Source organism: Pelodiscus sinensis, chromosome 2 (genome assembly GCF_052426305.1).
Source record: "Pelodiscus sinensis isolate ZL-2025 chromosome 2, ASM5242630v1, whole genome shotgun sequence".
Classification (NCBI taxonomy): domain Eukaryota; kingdom Metazoa; phylum Chordata; order Testudines; family Trionychidae; genus Pelodiscus; species Pelodiscus sinensis.
In genome coordinates this window covers 15905530-15933238 of record NC_143053.1, presented here as the reverse complement: position 1 = coordinate 15933238, position 27709 = coordinate 15905530, and the positions used below count along the sequence as shown (strand labels likewise).

The following is a 27709-nucleotide window of genomic DNA, read 5'->3' as shown; positions in this document are numbered from 1 at the left end:
GGTTAAAAACACTTGGGCTGCGTCTAGACTGGCGCTCTCTTGCACAAATACTTTTAACGCAAGAGTTCTTACGTTAAAGTATTTGCGCAAGAGAGCATCTACACTGACATGTGCCTTTGCGCAAAAGCTGTGCTTTTGCGCAAGAGCTTCCCGTGCCAGTGTAGATGCTCTCTTGCACAAGAAAGCTCCTGTGGCCATTTTTGCAATCAGGGCTTTCTTGCGCAAGAAATTCCTGTTCCTGTCTACACTGCCCTCTTGCACAAGAACACTTGCACAAGAGGGCTTTTTCCCAAGCAGGAGCATCAGAGTTCTTGCGCAAGAACACTGACAATCTTACATTAGATCGTCAGTGTTCTTGCGCAAGAACTTGCGGCCAGTTTAGACAGCTGGGAAGATTTTGCGCAAAAGCAGTTGCTTTTGCTCAAAATCTGGCCAATGTAGACACACCCTTGGAGAGGATCCAGATTAGCCTTTACAAACACTTTAATTACCTCAAGTTATCTTGCAACCCATTAACTCAAGGGAGAACAATTCCAGTGAAGATTAGGTCTGAGAGACAGACGGAGTTTGGGGGCGAAGGGAATGAAGACAAACATGGGAATGGATATTAAGCCGCAGGCTGCAACTTTCACTTGCATCAAGAAGGGGTGCTACCCACACAGTCAGCCAGACTCTCACTACCAGAGCATCTTAAATGGTTCCAATGCAGGGGTTAGAGAGCTCCTATCATTTAACCCCTAAATTGGGGTAGATTTTCCTCAGCTTGACACTTGGATTCAGCTCACTCTTCTCTGTCCTATCATCACCCCCACCCAGGGCGAGGGACAGAGTGTATTAACGTGGGCTGGAGGGACCTCAGGAAGGCCACATGCTCTTCCCCAATCCTGCGAGTACAAGGCCCGCGGGTAACATCTCAGCTCTTTTACTTCTGGGAAGCGTTCCTTTCAGCCACACTGGAAACCAGCCGCAAGTTGCCACAAACTCACACGCTTCCCGAGTGCTAGCACCAATTAATCCTAACTGCACCTCCAGGATACTCCAAGGAAAGTGAACAACTTCCCCCGTCTCTGCCAATTTGGTCTCTATAAAAAGGAATAATTCCTTCCTGACCACACAACAGGATGTTAGTCAGAGGGGCGTTACCCACAAAACACAGCTCCAAGGCTACCAATACAGCGTGGGTGGGGCTATTCAAATGGCACAAAAAGAGGCTCCACAGTACCCTACGTCAGGGAGACCAATCATCTCCCTTCCACTGACAGAGAGCCAATGATTGGCTAAAGACTCAGTGGTAGGGAGGCATCTTTGCATCCCCTCAGTGCGGGTTCCTCCCCCAGTTGCGGCTGTCCCAGTCACCACCGGCCACATGACGTTTCCATCCACAGGGGCATACTGCTTGCAGTGTCATCTACCTAAAGCCTTCGCTTCATCCCCCCTACTATATTTCCACTTCGCACCTCTGGGCTATCACCCTTCCGATGTATGGTAGAGGGCGCACATGGATTACCCTAGCTCCTGAGCGCTGTCTGGTCACAAATTGCCTTTGAGAAAAAAATAAGATCCCCCAGCAGTACTGTGTTGTTACACGCTCTGACAGTAGTGGTCAGCCTGCAGCCTGTGCCGATCAGTGTTCTATGTGCAGCATGCACAACCCAGTTCTGCCGCTGCACTTTTTGTACACAGGGGCCCTGCGCTTACCTACGCCTTCCCCCAAAAACTCTCAGTTAAGGGTTGGATCACCCCCTGCCCTGCACTCTTGATGCCTTCAACAATATGATGATGTGATTCTCAGTCTTGACACCACCAGTCTGCAGACAAGCATGCAGGTTACACTCTGGCTTCCACCACTCAGCTGTATTTTGCATAGTGACCCCTCCCACGCTCCCGTGTCTCTAAAGTTTCCCCAAAACTGTGTGTGTAGTGCCCAGCTCTTTCCTGAAACACTCTCAGGGTATGTCTACACTACCCCGCTAGTTCGAACTAGCGGGGTAATGTATGCATACCGCACTTGCTAATGAAGCCCGGGATTTGAATTTCCCGGGCTTCATTAGCATAAGCGGGGAGCCGCCATTTTTAAATCCCCGCTGCTTCGAACCCCGTGTAGCGCGGCTACACGGGGCTCGAACTAGGTAGTTCGGACTAGGGTGCCTATTCCGAACTACCGGTACACCTCGTTTCACGAGGAGTACCGGTAGTTCGGAATAGGACCCTAGTCCGAACTACCTAGTTCGAGCCCCGTGTAGCCGCGCTACACGGGGTTCGAAGCAGCGGGGATTTAAAAATGGCGGCTCCCCGCTTATGCTAATGAAGCCCGGGAAATTCAAATCCCGGGCTTCATTAGCAAGTGCGGTATGCATACATTACCCCGCTAGTTCGAACTAGCGGGGTAGTGTAGACATACCCTCAGGTGTTACTAATTTCATTGCTCCTTTAAAGAGTCAATACACAGCAGCTCATTAATTTCACTGGTGTTTAACATACACTCTTATTTCAATCACTGAACTGATTTATAGTAAAGAAAAATGAATGTATTAAACAATCATAGGTTTAAGTGTTACCCAGAAGAAGGAATTGGAACAGAAATGGTTGCAAGCAAAGTAAAAATATGCTTCCGAGTCTAAAACGTATTTGTCTAAATAGGCATCCTACCTACACTTAAGTGCCCAGATATTTCAGTCACGTGGTTTAAAGACCCAACATTCTGTTATTTTGATTTCGGTAAAGAATTTGATACAGTGTCTCATGAAATGCTACTCCTAAAAATGAATGCTGGCCATCTGGCATGTATACACTGTTATATAACCCAAAAACTGGCTTCAGAATTACAAAGAAAATCATAGTAAATGGTATCATATCTGACACAAGGGTGGTACTTACTAAAATACTGCAGAGATTTGTGTGAGGGCCAGTCCTATTAAATACTTCATTAATGATCTATAGAGAAAGCAAACTGCACAGTGATCAGATTAGCAGAAGATACCAAACTGGGAAAAATAGCTGCAAACACCACTTAGGCCAGAAAAATAAGAAAAGAATCTTCAGATACTAGAGCTATGCCTACACTCACGGCTTCTTGCGCAAGTACAGCCGTTCTTGCGCAAGAATCTGCAGAGCATCCACACTGCCCGCCCGCTCTTGTGCAAGTAAATTTACAGTACAGCGTGGTAAGAGAGGGCTCCTTGCGCAAGAGCTACGCTCTTTTTTATCAGGTGTAAGCCCTCTTGCACAGGAGCTCTTGTGCAAGAGGGCAGTATGGATGCTCGGCAGGGATTTCTTGCATAAGAAAGCCTTATGGCTAAAATGGCCATCAGAGCTTTCTTGCGCAAGAGAGCGTCCACACTGCCATGGGAGCTCTTGTGCAAAAGCACAGCTGGCACATGGAAGTGTGGACGTTTTCTTGCACAAGACTTCTTGCACAAGAACCCTTGTGCAAGATGTTCTTGCGCAAGAAGCCACCAGTGTAGACACAGCCTAGAAGCATGGTCAGAAAATAATAGTGAGATTCAGCTTCACTAATGCAAGCTGATACATCTGGAGGAAACTAATCCTAACTACATCAACTCAACAGTAGGCAGAAGCCTAGAAGACAGTGACACCAAAGAAAATGGAAGGGTAACAAGTATGAGCTGATAATACGATGTGATAGCAACAATTACGGTGACCATTTTGGATGACACCCCCAGAGGCGCCATGCTACAAATTAGAGGTATTCCCAGGGCTGCTCTGCTGCAACATAGAAATCTATGGACAAATTGGAGGAAGTGCAGAGATGTGCAGCAGAAAACATTAGGAAGCTGGTGAGCCTTTTGCAGGAAGAGAGAAAGCCTCATCGTGAGAGGTGTGGAAGTCAGATGCTCAACACCTCCCAGGATCAAGCTCCGGCAGCATTATGTATGTGTCACTTGGGTAAGCGACAATGACTAAAGAGAATCCATTTGACAAACGCTGGAAGGGGTTGTAGTACCAAGGAAGCCAAGCAGTTATATTGGGGGATATAATTAGTAAAGATGCTTGGGAAAGCAAGAACCAGAAGAAGCCCATGGAGAAGAGAGGCGGTTTCAAAGCAGCAGCTTCAAAGCCAGACCCCGGGTTCCATGTGGCATTTCTACTTTGAAATGCCATGTACAGCCCGGGGCCAGCTGCCCAGCTAACCCTGGGCTACACATGGCATTTCAAAGCACCAACACTCCATGGAGCCCAGGGCTCCATGCAATGATGCCACTTTGAAACACTGCGGGGAGCACGGGGTCAGTGGGGGAGTGCTTGAGTTCCCCACTGGCCCCCATACACCCCACAGCACTTTCGCCTTTGAAATGTAGCAAGAGCCCTGGTCTCTGAGCTGTTGCACAAAATGGTAGCTGTCCTCCCATCACGGATTAGTCTCAAGATGGATATTAATTTCTGTGAGCGCCATGTCATGTCAATGAATACTATGAACAGTTCCTGGTGTTACTCTCTGCACTTCTCCTGAATCTATCATGCCATGAAGATTATGTCATTTGGGCCATTCATGGGGAACCCCTGGAAAAGTGGACCATTTCCCATACCTTGGCAGCCATCTTTCCCAAACAGCCAACACACAGACAGAAATTAAATACAGAATCTGCTGCGCCAGCACATCTTTTATGCAGACTATGCAAATGAGCCCTCAATGATAAGGATCGACAAAGAGGTACCAAGATCGTGGTTTACAATGCCATTGTCGGCCCCACCCTTCTCTCTGGGTGAGAGACCCGGGCAACCTACAGACGACATCTCAAGCGGATGGAGTGGTTCCAGCAGCACTGCCTCAGGAGGACTCTCAGGATCGGCTGGGAAGACTGACACACACACATCACTGCTTTTGCTGCAGCATCAGCGGTACAGAAGGTCATGAAATACCAGCTCCACTGGGTGGTCACCGTGTACATAGACCTGACACTTGCCTCCCAAAGGAAGTACTCTTCTCTCTGTTAAGCCAGGGGAAAAGGGCTCACGGAGGGCAGCGGAAGCATTTCAAAGACCCACTAATAGGACATATTAAAAAGGGAAGCATCAACCTAACAACCTGGGAGGACTCCAGTGGTACAGAAGAAAAGGGCATAATACCCCAGCCAACAACTAGGTCTCCTCCAAGATTATACTTGTCGTTTCTGTGGGAAAATCTGCAGGACAAGAATTGACCTCCTCAGGCACTTGAAAACCCACCAATGAACCCGGTTGGCAGACATCATCCTCGCACTGTGGGACAGCCCAAAAAGGGATGCAAATAATGAAGGGTCCAAGAGACAACATTCCCCACATTAAGTAGCTGGCAGTGTTCCTTGTAAACTGAATGCTTGGGCAGCCACCCAGGCTGCTCAGTTGATTAGCAGAGCACCCACAGCCGGTAGCATGTATTTCTACTGGTGGTACACATCTGCACATGCCTCGGTGCACATGACAAAATTTATTCTGCTGGAAAAAGTTCACACCTGGATGGAAAAGAATAGCGGGAACATTGCACTGAGAAATAATTGTTGGAATGAACAAACATCAATTCAGCATTTGGCACATTATTCTTCTCCATTTACTCAAACACTTTTATGACCCTGACAAGGAGGAATATTATCACCACAAACACTACTTTTGCAGAAATTATTGGGTGAGGGTTTTTTTGTTGGTGAAATTATCACAATAGCCCCATCCAGCATTTAAAAAACATTACGACTCTTGTAAACATATTTCAGAAACTGCAAAAAGCCTGCTATTCAAATAAAAAAGGTAAGTGCAGGTTTCAGAGCAGTTTCATAAGCAAAAATGTACTTGCGACTGTGTGCCTAATCTGCATGCCTAAGTACTTCAGTTGCATACACAATTCCAATAATTGTGCAAATAGCCACTTACACATGTAGACAAATAAGTTCATCTTCTTAATTTTGAAAACCATGTGAACACTCAGCATTAACATTACTGTTAGGTTGAAAGTTGCCAATAGGTGCCACAAGAAGTTTTAGAACCAAAGACATTTACAGCCCACACTGAACACAGTGGATTCCAGCAAACCTATTCCAGCCTCCACAGAAGCAATGAAGCCCATTTTTGTAGGGCAATAGCTGCAGACAATGGAAGGTTCCACTGAGTCACTAAACTGCATGGCAAGACCTGAGCAGAGCTAATCCAAGTAGATTGACAGGCACTTCCCCACTTGTAAACAGAAGAGCTAAGCTATTTGGGGTGAAGGCTGGGTGTGTTGGGTCCTGTCTACACTGAAAAGCTGTGTATGTGTAAGCTAAGGTGTGACTTTAACTCACTACAATGTTACCAGTCCCTGTGTGAACATTTATTCCAGTTTATATGCCTTTTCCAGTACAATTTATGTTACTATAGAAGGAATTTAAACTAAACAAAATTTAAAAAGCCACTCTTATTCCAGAACAGAATGTCCACACGGGAAGTTATACAGTTACAACTACAGCAGTTTAACTATACCTGCATAATCATTCAGTTATAATCGTAGACAGACTTTTGGAGGCAGAAAGCCATAGAGAAAGGTGTGAGCATGAACTGTGAGGTGTGAGAGGTTTCAGAGAACTATTGGTGCTGGTTTTCTAATGTGCCCAGGATTATTCCTCCCGGCTCCACTTCAAGGCCCCACCCCCACTCCATTCCTACCCTCAAAGTCTCACCCCTATCCTGCCTCTTCCTGTCCCGTTCTGCTCCTCCCCAACCTCCTCCTGCCCTTGTTCCTCCCCCTCAGTGCTTACTGGACACCATGGAACAGCTGATCCCTGGAACACAGGCAGTGCTTGAGGAGAGAGGAAGTGCTGATGGGGGCGGGGGCCAATGGTGGATAAGCACCCACCATTTTTCTCCACATAGGTTATCCAGGCTGGGAGCACCCATGGAGTTAGCACCTATGTCAGAGACACAGAGCTTCTTTGACAAAGGGCTCTCTGGAGTCATGGTATAGGGATTTCTAAATTAGGAAACTGTCAGTTGTTTATTCCCGTTATGTCCCAGGAAACAAGACTTTGTGTACACTCTTTGTAAGCAGACAAGATTTCACCAAAGAATATACCTGACTTGTACCATCAATTTCTCTTTCTAATAGAGCAAAATTCCTTGAGATAATTAAGTCCAAAGCTGACTGTGAGGAATGACAAAGATCTCTCACAAAACTGAGCAACTGGACAACAAAATAGTTGATGAAGTCCAGTCTTGATAAGTGCAAAGGGGAAAAAAATCATCCCTACCATTCATACAAAATAATAGGGACTAAATTAGCTGTTGCCACTAAAGGAGCTGATCTTGGAGTCATGACGGATAGTTTTCTGAAAACATCCGCTCAATGTGCAGCAGCAATCAAAAACATTAACAGATTATTAGGAACCATTAGGAAAGGGATAGATAAGAAGACAGAAAATATCAGAATGCTATTATATAAAATCCATGATACATCCACACCTTCAAAGCTACATGCAAATCTGGTCACCCCATCTCAGAAAAGGTATAAGGAAGGGCAACGTAAAGTATTAGGAGTACAGAAGAGCTTCCATACAAGGCAAGATTAAAAACACTGGGACTTCTCATCTTAGAAAAGACTGAGAAGGGGCATGATAGAAGTCTATAAAATCATGAATGAAATGGAACAGAGAGCTATTATTTACCTTTCACATAACACAAGAACTAGGAGTCACCCAATGAAATAGCATGTTTAAAACAAACAAAAGGAAGTATTCCTTCTCGCAATATACAGTCAACCTGTGGAACTCATTGCCAGGGGATGTTGTGAAGGCCAAAAGCATAACTGGGTCACAAAAAGACTAAAGTTCCTAAAGGACAGGTCCATCAATGGCTACTTGGCAAGATAAGATGCAAGTCCATGCTCTGAACATCCCTAAACTTCTGAGCCAGAAGCTGGGAATGGACGCATCACTCAAAATTGCACGGTTCCATTCATTCTATTAGTAGCATCTGGCATTGGCCACTGTAAAAAGGAAGGATATTGGCTAGATGGACTACTGATATGGACATAGTATAGTCATTCTTACATTGCAAATAATGGCTAACTGCTCAGGCCAAAGGGGCCACAATATTCTTTATTATCAGTTTGCATTAAAGCTCTTTTACCAGTAGACTCAAACTACACTGGACCCAGTTAGTTACTCTGTTTACACTGACTTTTATGGGACTTAAAATTAAACACATGCTGAAGAACTGTGTTGGATTAAGGCCAGAGAAGGTAGCGCACAAAGACATCCAGCTTGGAAGTTCCCTCAAAAGTAGCCATTATGAAAATAGGTTAATTTGAACTTAACAATATCCTTCCTAAGCACAAATGAATAAGCCTCCTAAGGATAATTTTAAAATGAGAAAGAAGGAAGCACATATTTTGTGATTCTTGGGCCATATTCTGTATAAAGCTAATCATATTTAAGGTATCCCTTTTAATACTATAAGTGCCAGAACAAATGCCTCCATGTTTTCATTGTCCCTGTAAAGTGCTAGATAAGCCAATACCTAATAGTGCTATATAACAGAATAAACACTATCATTTATTTATAAGGGTATGTCTACACTACCCTCCTATTTCAAAATAGGAGGGTAATGTAGGCATACCGCAATTGCAAATGAAGCCCGGGGTTTGAATTTCCCGGGCTTCATTTGCATAAGCCGGGCGCCGCCATTTTTAAATCCCGGCTGGTTCGAACCCCGTGCCGCGCGGCTATACGCGGCACGAACTAGGTAGTTCGAACTAGGCTTCCTAGTTCGAACCACCGTTACTCCTCGTGGAATGAGGAGTAACGGTAGCTCAAACTAGGAAGCCTAGTTCGAACTACCTAGTTCGTGCCACGTGTAGCCGCGCGGCACGGGGTTCAAACCAGCCGGGATTTTAAAATGGCAGCGCCCGGCTTCTGCAAATGAAGCCCAGGAAATTCAAATCCCGGGCTTCATTTGCAATTGCGGTATGCCTACATTACCCCGCTAGTTCGAACTAGCGGGGTAGTGTAGACATACCCTAAGTGTTTACACAAAGTATAACATTATAGTATCTGGCCATCCCCAGCAGAGTACCTAAAGCGCTAAAGTCCTGACTTATTTCATTTTAGGCCAGGACACAAAGAACTGTTCCAAACACGGGACTTACTGATTAAACACGAATCCTGATGGCTGCTAAATTAGATTCAAACTACCTAAGGCCCAATTGTCCACAGATATATGTCAGCAAAAGTCCCAAGGCAGAATTTAGCTTTTGTGGTACCAATAATATTATGTGGGGGGGACGGGGAGGAGAGGGGAATCCAACAATTAGTAAAAGTTGAAACCAGAAAATAATACACAGCCTCTAACCCTCTATTTTTGTGCTAGCTTTGTTTTACCATTACGTTAGACTTCACAGCTCCATCTGAAAATACGTAAGGCAGGTGGGAAAATCCCATCCATTTCTGGAATCTCTCTGTGGGTTCAGCTACAGAGAAAATATATGCATGCAGGGCATGAGTGAGCACCTATGAAAATTCAGGTCTCATTGGATTTGTCTGGTTTGTAATGACAGGCTGAGTAGCACAACAAAATCTTGATGCTTGTTTCACCATTATGGTTGCCACCCGTCTGCGTTTTCGTTGGACGGTCTGTGTTTTAGCTTTGTCTGGGTACCATTTAAGGTTGCCACATGTCTAGTTTTCGACCGGAATGTCCAGTCGAAAAGGGGATCTGGCAACAATTAATGACCCCCCAAAAAAAAGTCCAGTTATTGTGGGATAAGGGGAGGCACCAGTCAGTAACCCCGCACCAGCCCCTGCTCTGCCAGAGCTGCCTTGTCCCTCCTTGAAACGATCCAGTGAGGAATGTGGGGGATGAGCTAAGGATGGGGCAGAGACATGGGGTAGGAAGCAGAGAAGGGGTGAGGCCTTTCGTAAGCCTTGCTCGCTCTATGATCTCCTCTAAGGCTCAATTTCCTGCCCAGTTTCTTCGTTCCAGCAGCCTTTCCACCACCACCACCTGCTGGGCTTCTGAGCTCCCATTTAACCCTCTCCAGTCAGAGCGTGCTCAGCAGGTCCAGAGGTGTGGAGCTACCTGGGCCAAGTATTGCCTTTTAGCCCCTTCGGGCTCACTTGACCATTTGATCAGAAGAATAGCGGCTGATTTTGTACAGTAGAGCATCGTTGCTTTTCCGGAAATTCAAGGGCCAGTGTAGACAGCTTGCAGCTTATTCCGGAAAAGCGGCTGATTTTCCGGAATAAGTGGCCCAGTGTAGACACAGCCTGATTGTCTCCCCAGGCCCAAGCAGAGTTGTATTAACAGAGGTGTGCATTGACATTATTTTTTACAAAGTATACTACAGAATATTTATTCATTCATTATGAAGTATTAGCATAAATAATTAAAACTGGACTAGAATTGTCAAAATAAATGAGTAAAGAGCATTCACTAATGGAACAGCCCTGCTTTTTAATTGTGCTAATTTACTTAGAGGCAAATCCAAGCTAATTAGCTAGCCCAAGTGCTAGGCAAATGGGCGGCAGGGTTGAGGGTTTCCTCAGCCATTCCTACAGCAGTACACCTACGAAGTCACCCCAAAGTCCTGATATGGCAGGGGGAAAGAATGGGAAGATCCATGCAGTTGCAGAAGCTCAAGACACACTTCAGCCTGCCCAGTCCCACATGCCGTCACTTCAGGGCTGCTCCCCAAACAGTTGATCTCTGTGTTGAGCACAGCTACATCCAGTCCCTCACACTGCACAGAAGAGCCACACACCAGTTCTGCTGTTTGGAGAGGTTCTACGTACTCACCCTTCCCCTTAGGGACAGATTCCATAGAACTCAGGGTATGTCTACACTAGAAAGTTAGTTCGAACTAACGGACGTTAGTTCGAACTAACTTTCCTATGCGCTACACTAGCGCTCCGTTAGTTCGAACTTAATTCGAACTAACGGAGCGCTTAGTTCGAACTAGGTAAACCTCATTTTACGAGGACTAACGCCTAGTTCGAACTAGCTAGTTCGAACTAAGGGCTGTGTAGCCCTTTAGTTCGAACTAGTGGGAGGCTAGCCCTCCCCAGGTTTCCCTGGTGGCCACTCTGGCCAACACCAGGGAAACTCTATGCCCCCCTCCCGGCCCCGGACCCCTTAAAGGGGCACGGGCTGGCTACGGTGCCCGTGCCAGGTGCAAGCCTGCCAGCACCCAGCTAGCAGACCCTGCACCTGGCACGGCACAGAGCCACCCACCCGATGCCCCCCAGCCCACCCCCTCTTGCCGGGACCAGGCTGGCGGCTCCCAGGAGCTTGCCCTGGACCGCAAGAGGCGGGCACCTTCCTGGGCTAGTGCGGACATCGTGGACCTCGTCCACGATCTCCGCACTAGGCACAGGAAAGTGGCCGTCTAGGGCAGGAGAGCTGCCAGCCTGGCCACCCAGGACCAGGTGTGCATGAAAATCAAGGGGGTCCACTGAGACCCCCGACACTGAGCCCTGAGCTTACAATGGCCGTACTGGGTCAGACCAAAGGTCCATCTAGCCCAGTAGCCTGTCTGCCAACAGCGGCCAACCCTAGGGACCCTGGAGGGGATGGACCGAAGACAATGACCAAGCCATTTGTCTCGTGCCATCCCTCTCCAGCCTTCCACAAACTTTGGGCAGGGATACCACTCCTACCCTCTGGCTAATAGGACTCCATGGACCCAACCTCCATCACTTTATCTCACTTCCCTTTCAACTCTGTTCTAGTTCTAGCCTTCACAGCCTCCTGCAGCAAGGAGTTCCACAGGTTAACTATTTGCTTTGTCAAGAACAACAACTTTCTCTTACTAGTTTCAAGCCTGCTACCCATTCCTTTCCTTTGGTGTCCTCTAGTCCTTCTTTATGGGAACTCAGGAAGAACTTTTCTGAATGCACCCTCTCCACCCAACCCCTGCTTTTAGAGACCTCTATCCTGTCCCCCCTCCGTCTCCTCTTTTCTAAGCTGAACAGTCCCAGTCTCTGTAGCCTCTCTTCATCTGGGACCTGTTCCCAACCCCTGATCATGTTAGTTGCCCTCCCCTCTCCCAGCCTTTCTCTTCCCCTCTCCCACCTCCTTTTCCCAGTCTCCCCCAGTTTTGTTCAATAAAGACAGAGTCAATGTTGGAAGAAACGTTATCTTTATTTTGTACATCAATAAGAAGGGGGGCTAGGGAAGGGCAAGTGGAAGGAGGTGAGGGAGGAATGGGGTACGAGCCCCCGATGGGGAGGACTGGGCTGGCTCTGCGGGCTTCTGGGGGTGGAAGCTCTCCTGCAGCCCCCCAATTACTCCCTCTCCCCAGATGGCAGCCTGCGGCAAGTGCAGCCGGGCTGATGGCCGAGTGGTGTGATGTGCCCAGTGTGGGCACTCAGGGCACTCCAAGCCAGAACTTCTTTGCAAGCGGGGCACCCCTTAGAACTGTGTGTCCGGGGTGGGGGTCGGGACCCTTTAAGCGCAGCCCTCGGCTAGCCTGAGACAGCATCTCCATGCTCTAAGTCCTCCTTTTATGCCCTGCCGGCACTGCTTCCGGCCATCATTAAGCCCTGTTCAGAGTCCACTCAATGTGGACTTACTAGTTCGAACTAGCAAAACGCTAGTTCGAACTAGTTTTTAGTTCTAGATGCGTTAGTTCGAACTAGCTTAGTTCGAATTAACTAATTCGAACTAAGTTAGTTCGAACTAGCGCTGTAGTGTAGACGTACCCTCAGTGACAAAACTAGTATTGACTTCATGGAGTACAGCATCAGTCACTTGTCCAGTCCTGCAATGCTTTACTCCAATGAGTCATCCTTTTCTTTCAGAACCTTCTACTGAAGATTAAATACAGCTTGATATCTGTCTTGCCGGCTCTCGCAATATACATTATTTTTCTTAAACCTACAACTACCGGAGTCATGTGATTAGATGAGTCAGCTGTTCATAAAATAAATTTCCCACCCTCATGGTTGCCAAGAAAAACTTGAAAATGTGATCCAAGTGCACTCTAAAAGCAATAAAAAAGAACCCAGACAGTCCTGGTTAAAAAAAAATACAACTCATAATTTTGGGAGCCTGAATCTTGCTCTCTATGTATGGGTATGTCTACACTACAAAGTTAGTTCGAACTAACGAACGTTAGTTCGAACTAACTTTCATAGGCACTACACTAGCGCTCTGTTAGTTCGAATTTAATTCGAACTAACGGAGCACTTAGTTCGAACTAGGTAAACCTCATTCCATGAGGATTAAGCCTAGTTCGAACTTACTAGTTCGAATTAAGGGGTGTGTAATTCGAACTAGTGGGAGACTAGCCCTCCCCAGCTTTCCCTGGTGGCCACTCTGGCCAACACCAGGGAAACTCGTCTGCCCCCCTCCCGGCCCCGGAGCCCTTAAAGGGGCACGGGCTGGCTACGGGGTTTGTGCCAGTTGCAAGGCTGCCAGCACCCGTGCCAGCACACCCAGCAGCTGACACCCCATGAGCCAGTGACCGGATGCCCCCCACCCCTCCCCCTCTTCCCGGAACCAGCCTGGCGGCTCCCAGGAGCCTGCCCGGGGCCACAAGAGGCGGGTGCCCGTGTGGTCTAGTGCGGAGATCGTGGACCTCATCGGGGTTTGGGGGGAAGCCCCCAATGTCCACAATCTCCGCACTAGCCACAGGAATGCGGCAGTGTACGGCCGCATCCAGCCTGGCCGCCAGGGGCCACCAGCGCAGCCGGGAGCAGGTGCGCTGGAAAATTAAGGACTTGCGGCAGTCCTACTCCCGGGCCTGCCTGCCAGGTGCTGACCCGGAGGCGTGCCCCCACTTCCAGGCTCTGGACCGCATCCTGGGGGCTCATGCCGTCCCTGCCCCCGGGAGGTGATAGACCCTGGGGCAGAGGGACCACTCCCTGACACGGAGGAGGAAGAAGAGGAGGAGGGCTCCGAGAGCCAGGAGCCTGCCGGCAGCCTGCCCAGAACCCAGGACACCCGAGGCACCCCACAGAGCCGCTCGCCTGTGTCGTCCGAGGCCGGGGAGGCGTCCACATGTGAGTACCATCGTGCTCCCCTTATGTGTACGGGGGGCTGGGGCAAGAGGGAGCCCCGGGACCGTGCGCCTGGGCCTTGCCCACCACGGAGAAGCAGCTGGGGATCCTGCAGGGGCCCTGGCCTTGCAGAGGGGGGCTGGGTTTCACACACCTGGGCCCCTGGGGTAATTGACCGCTGTTCTTGTTTCACCACAGCCACAGCACCTGGGACTGCAGGGCGCACCACCCCGCCTGCAGCAGCCGCCCACACCCGGGCCAGCAGGAGAGCCAGGAACCAAAAGGACTACCAGAGGCGGCACCTCCGGTTCCTGGAGCACCAGCTCTGCATCCAGGACCACTGGGTCCAGGAGGACCTGAGGCTGCGCCGGAGGAGCTTGGAGGCACTGGAGGAGCAGGGCCGTGCCCTGCCAGGCCACCTCCAGAGCCTGCTCGACCGCTTCCCAATTCCTCCTGCTCCGGCTCCTGCTCCTGCTCCCCCTGCTCCCCTTCCTGCTCCCCCTGCTCCCGCTCCTGCTTCCTCCACACCCCCCGTCCCTCCTGCCCCACCCTCCACAACCATTCCCCACCAACGCCCCCGGACCCGCAGTGTTACGAGACAGGAGAGGCAGCCGGACCCCCACCCCTGAGCTTTCCTTTCCCTTCCTCCCTTCCCTCCCCTTCCAGCTCCCTCGTCCCAGGTTTCCCCCTCCCCTCTCCCACCCTCATTCCTCCCTCCCCCCACCCCAGTTATGTTAAATAAAAAGACGTTTGTGTTTGAAAAACAGGTGTCTTTATTTGACAGTAGGTAGGGAGGGGAAAGGAGAAGGGGGGTAGGGTGGAAGAAGGCCCCAGTGGGGCATGCAAGGGAGAGGTCAGTCCTCCTCCTCTACCAGGAAGCTCTCCCACAGGGCTTCCCGGATCCGGACGGCCCCCCGCTGGGCTTCCTGGACGGCGGGGGTGCGGGGCTGACCGTAGTGGCCAGCCATGCGGTCAGCCTCAGCCTGTATTGAATGCTAGCATAATGGGGCCAGATTCTGTGCATTGAAAGAGATGGGAGATGAGTGGGCAGGATCCGGACAGAGCACTCCCAGATTGAAGAGCACACAAAACGAACAAGTTATGGAAGAGAGCCCATTCTCCTTAAGCGCTCCGGGGCCATAATATTCTGCCCTGGAATCACCGGCACAACCAGCAGGAGGATGGAGAAGTACTCCTTGCGGTTCACGTAACGGGACGCCTGGTGTTCCGGGGCATGGATGGGGATGTGCATCCCATCGATGGCTCCCCGCAGTTGGGGAAGCCGAGGGTGCCGAGCCCCCGGATGACGGCGTCCGGGTCGGCGAGGCGGACCACCCTGCGGAGCAGCACCCGGTTGATGGCCTTGACCACCTGTGGAGAGACACAGCAAAGCGCCAATCAGCGGGACGCCCGCGTGGCTGGGAGCATTCGTGTCCCGGCAGTGCCCCGCGCCCCACTCCCGGAAGCAACCCCCCGGCGGCATGTAGTACGGCCGGGACAGACCGACCCCTCCGGTGCAGGGCGCTTTCGCCTCCTCCCACCCCTCCTTTGTCCCGGGGGCGGCCCATCCCCTCCTCGCAGCCCCCCTCCGCCCTTGGCGCAGTGACCAACAAGTGCTATACCTGCATGAGCACCGCTCCAACGGTGGATCTCCCCACGCCGAACTGGTTCCCGACGGATCAGTAGCTGTCTGGCGTGGAGAGCTTCCAGAGGGCGATGGCCACCCGCTTCTGGAGGGGGATGGCGGGCCTCATGCGAGTGTCCCTTCTTTGCAGAGCAGGGGCGAGCCACTCGCAAAGCTCCAGGAAGGTGTCCCTCCTCATCCTGAAGTTCTGGGTCCACTGTCGGTCTTCCCAGCGCTCCAGGACGATGCGGTCCCACCAGTCGCTGCTGGTGTCCAGACGCCAGATGCAGCGGGGCACGCCGGTGCCGGGGTGCCGCCGCGGCTCCTCCACGGCCCCCAGCACGGCCAGGTGGAGAAGCAGGGGGCTGACGTGCACCAGGTGGTGCCAGGCAGCCTCGAGCCATTGCTGGCAGGCTTGCAGCAGTAAGTCCAGAAAGTGCACCAGAAGGTGCAGGGCGAGCTCTGGCTCCATGTTGCCACCTGCGGCGGCGTCCCCGAAGGGAAGCACCGACACAGACGGGCACAGAGACCAACGCTTTGCTGTCCCTCGGCGAGGTTGGCAAGCAAGCAGGAAAAGCTGAGAACCGGCTGTCCAGGGGGGGTCCCTTTAAGCACGAGCCTCAGATAGCCTCAGACAGCAGCCACACAACGCAACTACTGACCTGATGCCCTGCCGGAACCGGTTTCAGCTGCCCTTAAATGCGCCCCTGCATCCAATCAGTGTGCACGTGCTAGTTCGAATTAGCAAAACGCTAATTCGAACTAGTTTTTAGTTCTAGATGCGTTAGTTCAAATTAGCTTAGTTCGAATTAACTAATTCGAACTAAGTTAGTTCGAATTAGCGCTGTAGTGTAGACATACCCACTATGATTTGGGTTGACAGTACAGAATCTGTAATTTCTTTAAGGTAGATGACTGGATTCCTGGAATTTTTATAATGCTCAGCAGTGCATCTCAGTAAATAGTGATTTAAATGGGCAAACCTACTTTGCTGTTTTCCTGGGGTTTACTGTTGTCTGGGTTTATTATTTTGTAATTATGTAAAAACAAACCACTATTTTTTTGTTTTTAGGTAGGAGTTTTGAGTCCCTGATTGCAAAGCTGTAGTCAGATATTTCAGCATAAGATTCCCGCCCCCCCGCCCTCACACACATACACCCATGTTTAACCGTTGCCTTCTCAAAGGCAGAGTTTACACTTGTGGATTACTTGGACGTCACACACCTCTACTGTTTGAACATACAGCAGCACATATGGTGAATTGTCCCCACCTCCTTCGATTACCAATATCGAGTGACTGATCAGAGTTGTGGCAAACATGCACAGCACAGGTCTTGTCTTCCCTACACTGTGGATTGACGCTACATCAGACAACTGGGTTTTAAACTAAACAAAATAAAATCATGACTGGTGTGGAAAAAGTGAATAAGGAAAAGTTATTTACTTATTCCCACAATGTAAGAACTAGGAGTCACCAAATGAAATTAATAGGCAGTGGGTTTAAAACAACCATAAGGAAGTTTTTCTTCACTCAGCGCACAGTCAACCTCTGGAACTCCTTCCAGGGGATGTGGTGAAGGCTAGGATTTTAACAGGCTTCAAAAAAGAGCTAAATAGATTCATGGAGGTTAGGTCCATCAATGGCTATTAGCCAGGATGGGTAGGAACAGTGTCCCTAGCCTCTGTTTGTCTGGAAATAGGTGACAGAAAAGGGATCACATGAGGATTACCTGTTGTGTTCCCTCCCTCTGGGGCATCTGGTATTGGTCAGATGCTATGCTATATGGACATTTGGTCTGACCCACTATGGCCCTTCTTATACAAATCCATGGCATGCCCACAGCTTGAATCCTGCATGAAGTTCTAGTCTCTCAAATTCAAAGAAAATATACTATGATTGGGAAAAGTACGGAGAAGGGTAATGTAAATGATCAGGGGTATGGAACAGCTTCCATATGAGGAGAGATTAATAATACTGGGACTGTTCAGGTTTGAAAAGAGACAACTAAGGGGGAAGATATGCTAGAAGACCATAAAATCATGACTGTGAAGGAGAAAACGAATAGGGGAATGTTATTTACCCCTTCACATAATCAGAGAACTACAGGTCACTCAATGGAAGTAATAGGCAGCAGGTTTAAAACAAACAAAAGGAAGGACTTCACACAACGCAGTCAACCTGTGGCACTCATCGCTAGGGATAGTGTAAAAACCACAAGTACAACTGAATTCAAAAAAGAATTTGACAAATTCATGTGGAATAGATGCATGAGCGGCTATTAGATACGACAGGAGAGGGATGCAACCTAGGCTATGGGTATCCCTAAACCTCTGACTGCTCAAAGCTAGGGTTGGCAGGTGTCTGGTTTTGACCTGGACAGTCCAGTATGTCCGGGAAACAAATTGAGAAAATACCGGACATATAAAATGTCCAGTATTTTCTGATTAGGTAAGTTTTATTATGATTAGGAGTATCGGTACCTAGTTGCATACTGCTTGGCTGGTAGACACGCTCACGCTGCGTGAGTGTGTCTACCAGCAAGGCAATACGCAACTACACAAGGGGGAAGGCAGGGCTGGAGCAATAGGGAATCCCCGGGGCTGGACTCACTTGTGCTTCGCCGGGACCATGTGCGGGACGGGCAGAGCCCCGGGATCTGCATGCACCCAGGTCAGTCCCGCTCCCCGCTGGCTGATTCTCTCCCCCCTCTTCCCTCCCTAGCCAGCCCTGCTTCCCGCCGGCTGGTTCTCCCCCCCCACCCTCGTCCCAATCTCCCCCGGTCAGCTCCACTCCCCCTGACCGCCTCCCAGCCAGCCATGCGTCTCGCCAACCGGTCCCCCCCAATCTCCCCTGGCCAGCCCCTGACCCCTCCCCCCAATATCCCCCAGCCAGCCCCACTGCCCCTTACCCTCCCTCCGCCATCAGGTCCTGCTTCCTGCCAGCCAGTTCTCCTTCCCCACCTCCTCCCAGCCAGCCCTGCTCCCCTCCCGGCCAGTCTCCCCATCTGAGATCAAGTGTGTCCGGTATTTTTTTGAAGCCACTTGGTAACCCTAGTCAAAGCTGGGACTTGATGGCATGGGTCACGCAATGTATTTCTGTTTTTCATTCCCTCTGAGGCATCTGATACCAGCCATGGTGAGAAGACAGGATACTGGGCTAGACAAATCACTGGTTTGGCCCAGTATGGTCTTTCTGATGTATGCATACTTATACATACATGCTATACATACTTATACCCACTCTCAGAGACACCCCACCCCAAAACCCCCAAAATTACAATTTGGAAATATCACTGCAGTGTCTCATGGGAGTTAATTTGTGTGATTCATACCTCTTTTCTCCTCTCTGGGACAGATTCCACACCAGACTACATCTCCCATGATACATCAGGGTCAGGATCTCCTATGATATGCTTAGCAAGAGGATAGATCATGGTGCATCATTGAAGGTGCAGTCACTGAAAAGTTTAAATGTTCGATGTTACAAAAAAAAACCCTACTTTTCCAATCAGCTGTATTATTAAGGTAATAGGAGATTTACCTAGCATTGGGTCCTTAACTCAGGTTTTTTTGCTTTTTGGTTGGTTGGTTGGTTGGTTTTTTTGTAAAATAAAGGAAAATGTACATAGTTTGCGTAAACGATCGTGTTTTTCAAAAATAAGGTGTTATGAGGTTAATCTTTGTTATGAATTTCTTAAAAGAGCGATTGTTAAATTTTTTCTCTTTAACTTTTGTTATTAAAATGTTTTAAATGGGAATTCTATCAAGTGCATTTTTTTCTTCTTCCCTCTAAACTCTTATCATTTGCTGTTTTAACAAAAAGGGTTATAGTCACTTTGGTTTCCAATAAAAGCGACAAGGAATCCTGTGGCACCTTAGAGACTAACAGATGTATTGGCACATAAGCTTTCATGGGCAAAGACCCACTTCGTCAGGTGCATGATACTTGGTTTCCAATAATATTCTTCTAGTTTTCAAACCTTACACGTTGATTTAGCTGTGCCAAAACAGACCACTACTTCAAATGTCTCTGTTTTATCACTTTTCTCTTAGGTTTATTGAGAAGCAATCCTATTCCAGGTTCATCCTATTTTTCTGGCTCATCTTGGTTCAGTCTCTTTCAACATTTGCTCAGTTATGTCAATTTTGAGGACTGTACTTGATTTGGTGAGTCCATCTGTTTATTTGATTTTATGGAAAGCGATCCATTCCAAGCAATCAAGGCACATTCCATTTTCCTGGTAGAACTCTTACATTGCTTTCAGTGATGAAAAAGAGGAAGCTATATATCGAATTTTATGGTCCCAGTTCTTACCGTTTAGGAGGAGTTCTTGATCAAACAGACAAACTCTTTAATCTCTACAATATATAGTACAATAGTGATGAGGTTTGAGAACACAAGCCCTTCACCACCATGGAACTTCTCAGATGCTAAGTGGACCTGAGTTCTGATAGACACTATGAAGAAACTACATATTTTTAGGAGGAAAAATGGTGTCAATTTCTTTGGAACCAGTTCTCCACTCTACTCAGTATGTGTGCAGAAGATAGAAGATTCATAAGAAACACACATACAGGTAACATATTTTTCTGTGACTCACCTTTCCCTGTGAAGACTGCAAACCAATATTCCTCATCAAGAAGTATTCCCATCACCTAAATTAAGACCTGAGCCTGAAAACACTATTAGGTGCAGTGTTTACTGCCTTAGGAAGTCTCATTGATCAATTTCATTAGAACCAGAACTATAAGCAGTGTTTTGAACCTGCTCCATAGCCCCTTGAAGGTAATCTGAGTCTTTCTGTTGATTTCATTGGGCTTCAGATCAGGCTTTATCTGTACTATTCCTATTAGTAAGCAAGCACTGGGCCTTAAAACTGTCCATTGGCAATAAGTTTGCAATTTCTTTTTTAATTTTAAATCGTTTTTTAAATTGTGAGGCTACCCAAAGGATCAAGTCCACTTTATTGACCAAGCAGTAACATTTCATTACAATACATTTTATAAAAAATCACAACAAATAGGCACTTGTTGAAATGTTTTGGATCCTATCACCCACCCATACGCCCCCCCAAAAAAGTAAACCAGCTGTTTGTGTCTCTGGCGAGGCTCAGTCTCAAGCATTCCAGGATAGAACTACTTTCCTGACAGAGCTGTAAATCCAACACAGGAGAGAATTTCCACAGAAATGTTGAACAAGCTCTTTCATTTCCAAGGCTCTATCATGAGCAAACAGAAACCAGAATTTCATCTAGTGCTCTGCATGTTAGTGTTCCCCACATTGTTGTTCTTCCTGAGGGTGGGATGATGTTCTCCTCTGTGAGAGGAACAAAGCTCTGCAAGTTGCCAAACTGTCATTTCTTCAGTTTTTAGAGTTTTGCTTTTGTAGGGTCTAATCGTATGAAGTGCTACATAGACTGTCCTTTTATTCTCTTTTGTACAGCACCTTGTACAGTGGGATACTAGGCGTGACAAGGGCTCCAAGAAGCTACAGTAATATAAATAATACATAAATCATAAGTAAGTGTGGAATGCCCTCCACTTCCACTCCCCACAAGTCTACACCATTGCTTAAATTGATCTAACTTGCATTGCTCAGGAGTATGAAAAAAGACACTATCCTAAGCAGCACAAGTTGCAGCAATCTAAATGCAGTCCACACCGGCACTATGCCAGCAGAAGAAACTCCTCCACCTCTGACATTGCCTCTCACAGAAGTAGAGTAATTTCCCATCGGCATGAAGCATCTTCAACAGTGGCGCAGCTGCATCTGTAGGGCTGCACCACTGTAGCACTCCTAGTGTAGACCTGCCTGCAGCATCATGCACAATTAGGCCCTGTATTGAATGCTAGCATAATGGGGCCAGATTCTGTGCATTGAAAGAGATGGGAGATGAGTGGGCAGGATCCGGACAGAGCACTCCCAGATTGAAGAGCACACAAAACGAACAAGTTATGGAAGAGAGCCCATTCTCCTTAAGCGCTCCGGGGCCATAATATTCTGCCCTGGAATCACCGGCACAACCACCCCCACCCTCCCCTGTGGGGCTTCTCCAGCCCTTAATGTGTTTGGGTTCCTACTTAAGGGCCCAAATCCAATTCCCTCTGAAGTCAGTGAGTGTAGGATTTGTAGCCAGATCTATAGCTTAGGTATTAATTATACAGATTACTTAAGAATTCCCAGTTATCACTTTGAGGATGGAAAGATCCTTGTCCCAAGAGCATGCCCAGTATTCTTCAAATTATTATATACCTGGGAACTCCCACATGCACCACTGCAGTACTCATACCATAGGAAGTCTTCTGTATCTACAAACAACTTATTAAACCATTTAGCACAGTCACAAACACTCCAACCTTACTAGAGAGTTAGAGTTACCACAGAATGTACATCTGATCATGCAAATACTTGCACCATCCCTCACAGGACACCTGGAAATGTTAGTCATCATCTTCCTCAGAACTATCACCTTTCTCCACTTCCTCCTCAGTGACCATCATTCCAGCACCTCCCCTACTGCTGACAAGCTCGGATGCAAGTTTATAATATGTTATGCTGACACCACTATCTCTAATGCAGGGGCGGGCCGGATCCGGCAATCCAAGTAAGTTGATCCGGCCTGCAGAGGCCCTGCCACGCCACTACCTCCTGGCCAATCAGGGTCTGCGGGCAGGAGGAAATGCACAAAGTCTCTTCCCACCCTGTCCCGGCCATGAAAGAACTGCGTGGCACTTAGAAGCGGCACACGCTCCTTGCAGGGTGGGAGACTTTGTGTGTTTCCCCTTCCCCCAAAACCCGATTGGCCTGGAGGTGGAAGGAATGCGTGAAGTCTCCTCTCGCCCTGCAAGGGGCACATGGTGCTTAGAGTCACCCGCCAGCTGCTGCTCAGCTGGTGGGTGACTCTAACCATGGCACTCCCTTGCAGGGCAGGGGCAGGGAGCGAGAGACTTTGCGTGCTCTCATGCCCCCAGGGCCTGATTGACCTGGGGGAAGAAGGGGAGCATGCAATGTCTCCTCCCATCACCAGGGGCACGAGCACCTAGAGGGAACCGCCAGCTGTTCATAACAGCTGGCGGGTCTCTCTGGGGGAGGGCTGAGGCAAAGACTTCACAGGTGGGGAAGCATGGAAGTGTTCTGCACCCGCCCCTTCCACCTGAGGCCCTGCCCCATCGGGGGTAGCCCAGGTCCATTTCAAAAATTTCTGAAGTGGCCCCCGGTCAAAAATGATTGCCCACCCCTGATCTAATGTATATTCAGTAGGGGATTTTCCACTTTTCCTTATTTGTATTTCCTCACCCTACTAATGCTGAGGAGACCTTCTTCTAAAGCAGGGGTAGGGAACCTTTTTTGGTTCAGGGGCCACTAACCCACATAAAAATCAGGGGCCAAATCCAGCCCCTAGGTCTTACGTTCCCTGTTCTAAAGGTTAGCACATGAATACGTGTCACTACCATTTCAGCTCATGCGTGAATGGTTAACGGTAAGCCATTTTGCATCCTTAATGCTCATACCTATCTCCCCTGTTTAAGCAAATTTCCAGTTATTACTTCCATGTTCTTTGCAGTACCACTTAAGGGAACATTCTATGCCCTATCATTGAGTAAGCTCTTCTCAATACCCAAAATATAAAGATTACCCTCAATCTATGCCAAGGGCTACAGCCTACTTAACCACACTTAAGCTAACTTATGCTTCAGCTAATAGCTTCTAGGATAGAGGCCTGGAGGTTTCTTGCATTATGGCTGAATATAATGATAGCAGCTAATTATAATTAAGGCCAGAATATAGCAAAGGCAAGCTAGACCAAGTAACTCATGACATATGTGAAGCCATGAAACTATAAAAAGCTATTGCATTTATTTTGGAAATAAGATACCTTAGAAGTCTTTTTTAGTGACCATAGGGACTGATCCTGCTCCCATTCAGGTCAATGGCCATGGGTTAATCAGGTCCCAGTCCTAAAAGGTGCTGAGTTTCCTCCTTAGAGAAAATGTTCAGGCCCTTAGTCCTTACTCATGTAAATTTCCCACTGAAATGAACAGACCTGATCCTGAGAAATGCTGAGCACCCACAATTCACTGAAGGGACTCTGATCACATCAGCATTTGGCCTATCCTGCATGTCTGGTGACTGGTAGATGCTATTCTTACATGGAACTCATCCCCATGGTTTCTGAACACCTAACAAGTTATTTTGGATACCTCTTCTCATTATAGGAAACATTTGCACAAGTAATACAAAATAAGTGTGTAGCACAGGCTCAGAATGCATGTATTTCAAACACATAAAGCACATTCCTGTCCCAAAGAGCTTCCAGTGTACCAAGAAACAAAATACAAATGACGGGTGGAGGAAAAGGATATGTTACACAAAGTGATTAGAATGATGTAAGGCATGCAATACCATTTTTCCAAGCTATTAGGGCAGCTGGTTTGAACTGGGCATGTGACTCATGAAAGCTTATAACTGATGGAGAATGCATTAGGTATATATTAGCTCTGGAAAGGTTTATATGTAGGTTAATTTGATGGAAGGTCTTGCAGGAGAAGCGGACTCTAAGGTTGTTTGAAATACATGCCTACAAAACTCAGTACAGGGTTTTTAAAGAGTGGTTTAAATGAGGCAGAGTGGATCATAGACAAACAGATTTTGGGAGTTCATTTCAATCATACAGGACTGCCTAGAAAAAGATGGAAGTGATTGTGAAAGAAGGCGGTACACCGACTTCCCAAGTCTCTTCTCTCAAAAGTATCTTGTCTTAAAATCAGAAAATACAGAGCAAGATATAGGTTGTAACCTACATACAAAGAGTTATTCCCAGAGCTTAAAATATACCTAATGCATGCTCTATCAATTGTCAAAAGCTTTCCTATGTCACATGCACCATTCAAACCAGCTACCCCACTAGCCTGAAAAATGTCCCATAATCTGGGGCTTAGTTTTTCAAGCAGTTCAACTGTAATACTTTAAACAAAGCAAAACAGGAGAACAACATGCTGGTTCATGTGATGTACATCATGAAAAAACACACTAAGTTAATGATTTAGCAATAAGGCAGTATTATACCACTACAAAGAAACCCATCTCAATAATAAACCTGATCTTTCACTCCTTACATAGTCAGAACTCCTATGAAATTCAATGGGAGACTTGTCCAGTAGCAGGATGAGAGCCTTAAACCCAGTGGCTCTACTCATGGGAGTAAATGCTACTTATATGATTAGAGTTGACAGGCTCAGGATCCGGCTTCACAATCCACACAGACTAGAGAACTTTACTTCTTTCTGGTTAAAGCAACCAACTTCAGGAATAACTTCTCAATCTTCTACCACAGAATTTTTGTTCACTCTGTGTTACAGAATTTTTAAAAACAGTGATATCCAATATCCATACTGTTTTGCATGCACATCCACGCAACATTCTAAAACAAATGTATTTTAGAGGGACACTGTCACCTTAAAATATGTTGTAAACAAATACATTTTTCTATAATATGAAGAACATCTTTACAGATTATTTTCAAAGGTAAGAATTTTAGAAATCCAGCTTCTTTATAACCACATGTAACATTATGGACTAGATTTTAGTTATCATGTTCCTTTAAGCAATCTGATCCTTAAAATCTGTCATCAATTAGTCCTTATTCCATCTCTTTTCCCCAGTTTTCATAAAATGCAATTTTCACCATGTGTATTCAAGGGAATGTATTTAGATGAAGACATGAGAAAGACTTTTAAATAAAACAGCACCTCATTTGATGATAACAAGATGCTCATTCTTGATGATAGCAAAAAAAAATTCAAGACATATTTTTAGCCCATAATGAGATACTGGTAATTTTCTCCTTGTTCAGAACAAGTTCCAATGAGCATTATGCCTACAATGATAAAGCAAAAAGTGGCATAATCTGCATTTTGTACGAGAAATTCCCACACCTTTTTCAGGGTTTAGCCTTTAAAAATGTGAGCTCACAGGTGCACTGGTGACTTTATATTCTCACAGCATTCGTGTCCTATAAATTTCTACAGGGCCAGCTCTGAATCCAGGCTGTGAATTACCAGCCTTAAGACAAAGCCAATTCTATTTAGCACCTTTCTCCCTATATTTCAGAGCTCTCCGTGTAGCGTTGCCACTGCAATCGACTGCTCTTGCAGCGGGTTGTTCTGCATGTGTGTGTTCTGGTGTCGATTTACCAACGCTCCCCACTACATCCACTGGACTTTACCGGCTGCAGCACACAAGATCGGGGCTCCCCTTGGACCTTCCACCAAACCTCCCCCAGTGACTGGAAGGGGAGCCTTAGAGAAAACCACAGACACCGGAATGACAACACAACCCCTCTGCCGCCCCCTCCCCCCAGCAATACAAATAATGCGCCGCAGGAGAGCATCCCGGATACTCACACGAAGGCGTGATACACCAGCGCCCACCCTCTGGGTCTCTCCAGGGCATCGTAGATTAAAGTTTGGATCCTCCTGTACTTGGCGTTGTTCCTCTTGACAGGTCGGCTCAGAGGGGTTTTCGCCAAAAGCCCTATGCCTTGCGGATTCCTCCTCCCCCCGCCTTCCTTCCCGGAGCCTTCCAGCAGCAGGGTCCCATCTTTATCCGCCCCAGCTCCCAAGGCCCCTTGCTCCAGATCCCCAGCCGCAAGTCCTACTTTCTTCTCCTCTCGCTCCCCGCCGCCAGCTGCTGCCTTCCTGGACTTGAGTCCCATCGTCTGCGCTGGTCCTTGGAGGGGCAGCGGGAGGGAAGCGGCGGCGGCGGCGGCGGCGGCAGCAGCCTGGCGAGCCCCAATGCCATGATCCGAGCTCCCCTCCAAAAAAAGCCCCCAAAAGCCGGGAGGGCAGGGAGGGGATCACATCGCTGTCAGGCCACCCTCGCGGGAGAGGAGCCGCGAACGCCCAGGCAGGAGCGGGGTGGGGGGCGGCAGCACCTGGCCCATGGCACCATCGCAGAGTTTATGGACCAGCCCGATGCCGGGGGTCCCCTCTCCCGCCGCCCCCGAGCCTGCGAGCGCCCCCCCGAGCCTCACGCGAGGGAGTGGCCCATTGTACGGCCCCAGCAAATCGCAGCGCGCCGCGAGTCATTCACTTCGCCTCGGGCAGGGAGCGGGCGAGCCGGCAGGCGGCGGGCGCTGCATGGCTGCGAGCCGGGCACCGCGGGATGGGGCGGGGGCTCGTCCCCCCCCCCCTCCGGCCCCGCCCTTTGCAGCGCCCGCGGTCGGGCAGGGAGATCCCGGCGCCCGCCACGGGGAGACCCCGCTCGCGGCTGGGGAATCCTCCCGCCGCGTCAGCCGCGGGGAGATCCCGCCCGCCCCACCCCGGGCTGCCCCGGCACCTTGCGGCTCGGCGGCCGCGGGGCTCCCCGCTGCGGCGGCGGCTCCGGCTGCGGCCCGGGCCTGGGGGAGCCGGCAGGAGGAGGAGGAGGGGAATGAAGGATGTCGGGAGAGGAGAGGCGGCGGGGGGGGGGGGGGGGGGGGGCTGCTGGCGCTGGCCGCCTCCCGCGGATGCTGCTCGGAGGAGGTGGGCAGCGAACCCAGCCCCGCAGCTGCCTCCTCCGCCCCCCATCTCCTGCGGGAAGGGGGCTAAACAGGCAGCGCCCCTGCCCCCAGCAGATGCCTGCCCCAGAGTCCACCCCCGGCTCTGGCCCTATACGTGGAGGTGCCTGACTCCCCCCCCCCCCACACACACACACCGACCTGGCTCTGTCCCTGTACGAGGAGGTGCCTGACCCCCCCCCCCACACACACACACCGACCTGGGTCTGTCCCTGTACGAGGAGGTGCCTGACCCCCCCACACACACACACCCCGACCTGGCTCTGTCCCTGTACGAGGAGGTGCCTGACCCCTCCCCCCCCACACACACACCGACCTGGCTCTGTCCCTGTACGAGGAGGTGCCTGACCCCCCCCCCCACACACACACACACCGACCTGGGTCTGTCCCTGTACGAGGAGGTGCCTGACCCCCTCCCCCCACACACACACACCGACCTGGCTCTGTCCCTGTACGAGGAGGTGCCTGACCCCCCCCCCCACACACACACACCGACCTGGGTCTGTCCCTGTACGAGGAGGTGCCTGACCCCCCCCCCCACACACACACCGACCTGGCTCTGTCCCTGT

At 49.0% G+C, this 27709-nt stretch overlaps 1 protein-coding gene across 1 annotated transcript in view; it reads right to left on the bottom strand.

Moving 5' to 3' along the window:
* Positions 1 to 26972, bottom strand: part of KCNQ3 (potassium voltage-gated channel subfamily Q member 3) — a 271766-nt gene extending 244794 nt beyond the window's left edge. The window contains exon 1 of the mRNA XM_089776159.1: positions 25987 to 26972. Within this exon, the coding sequence (XP_089632285.1) occupies positions 25987 to 26297 (311 nt within the window). The 5' untranslated portion in view covers positions 26298 to 26972. The remainder of the gene's footprint in view (positions 1 to 25986) is intronic.
* Positions 26973 to 27709: the final 737 nt, after the last annotated feature.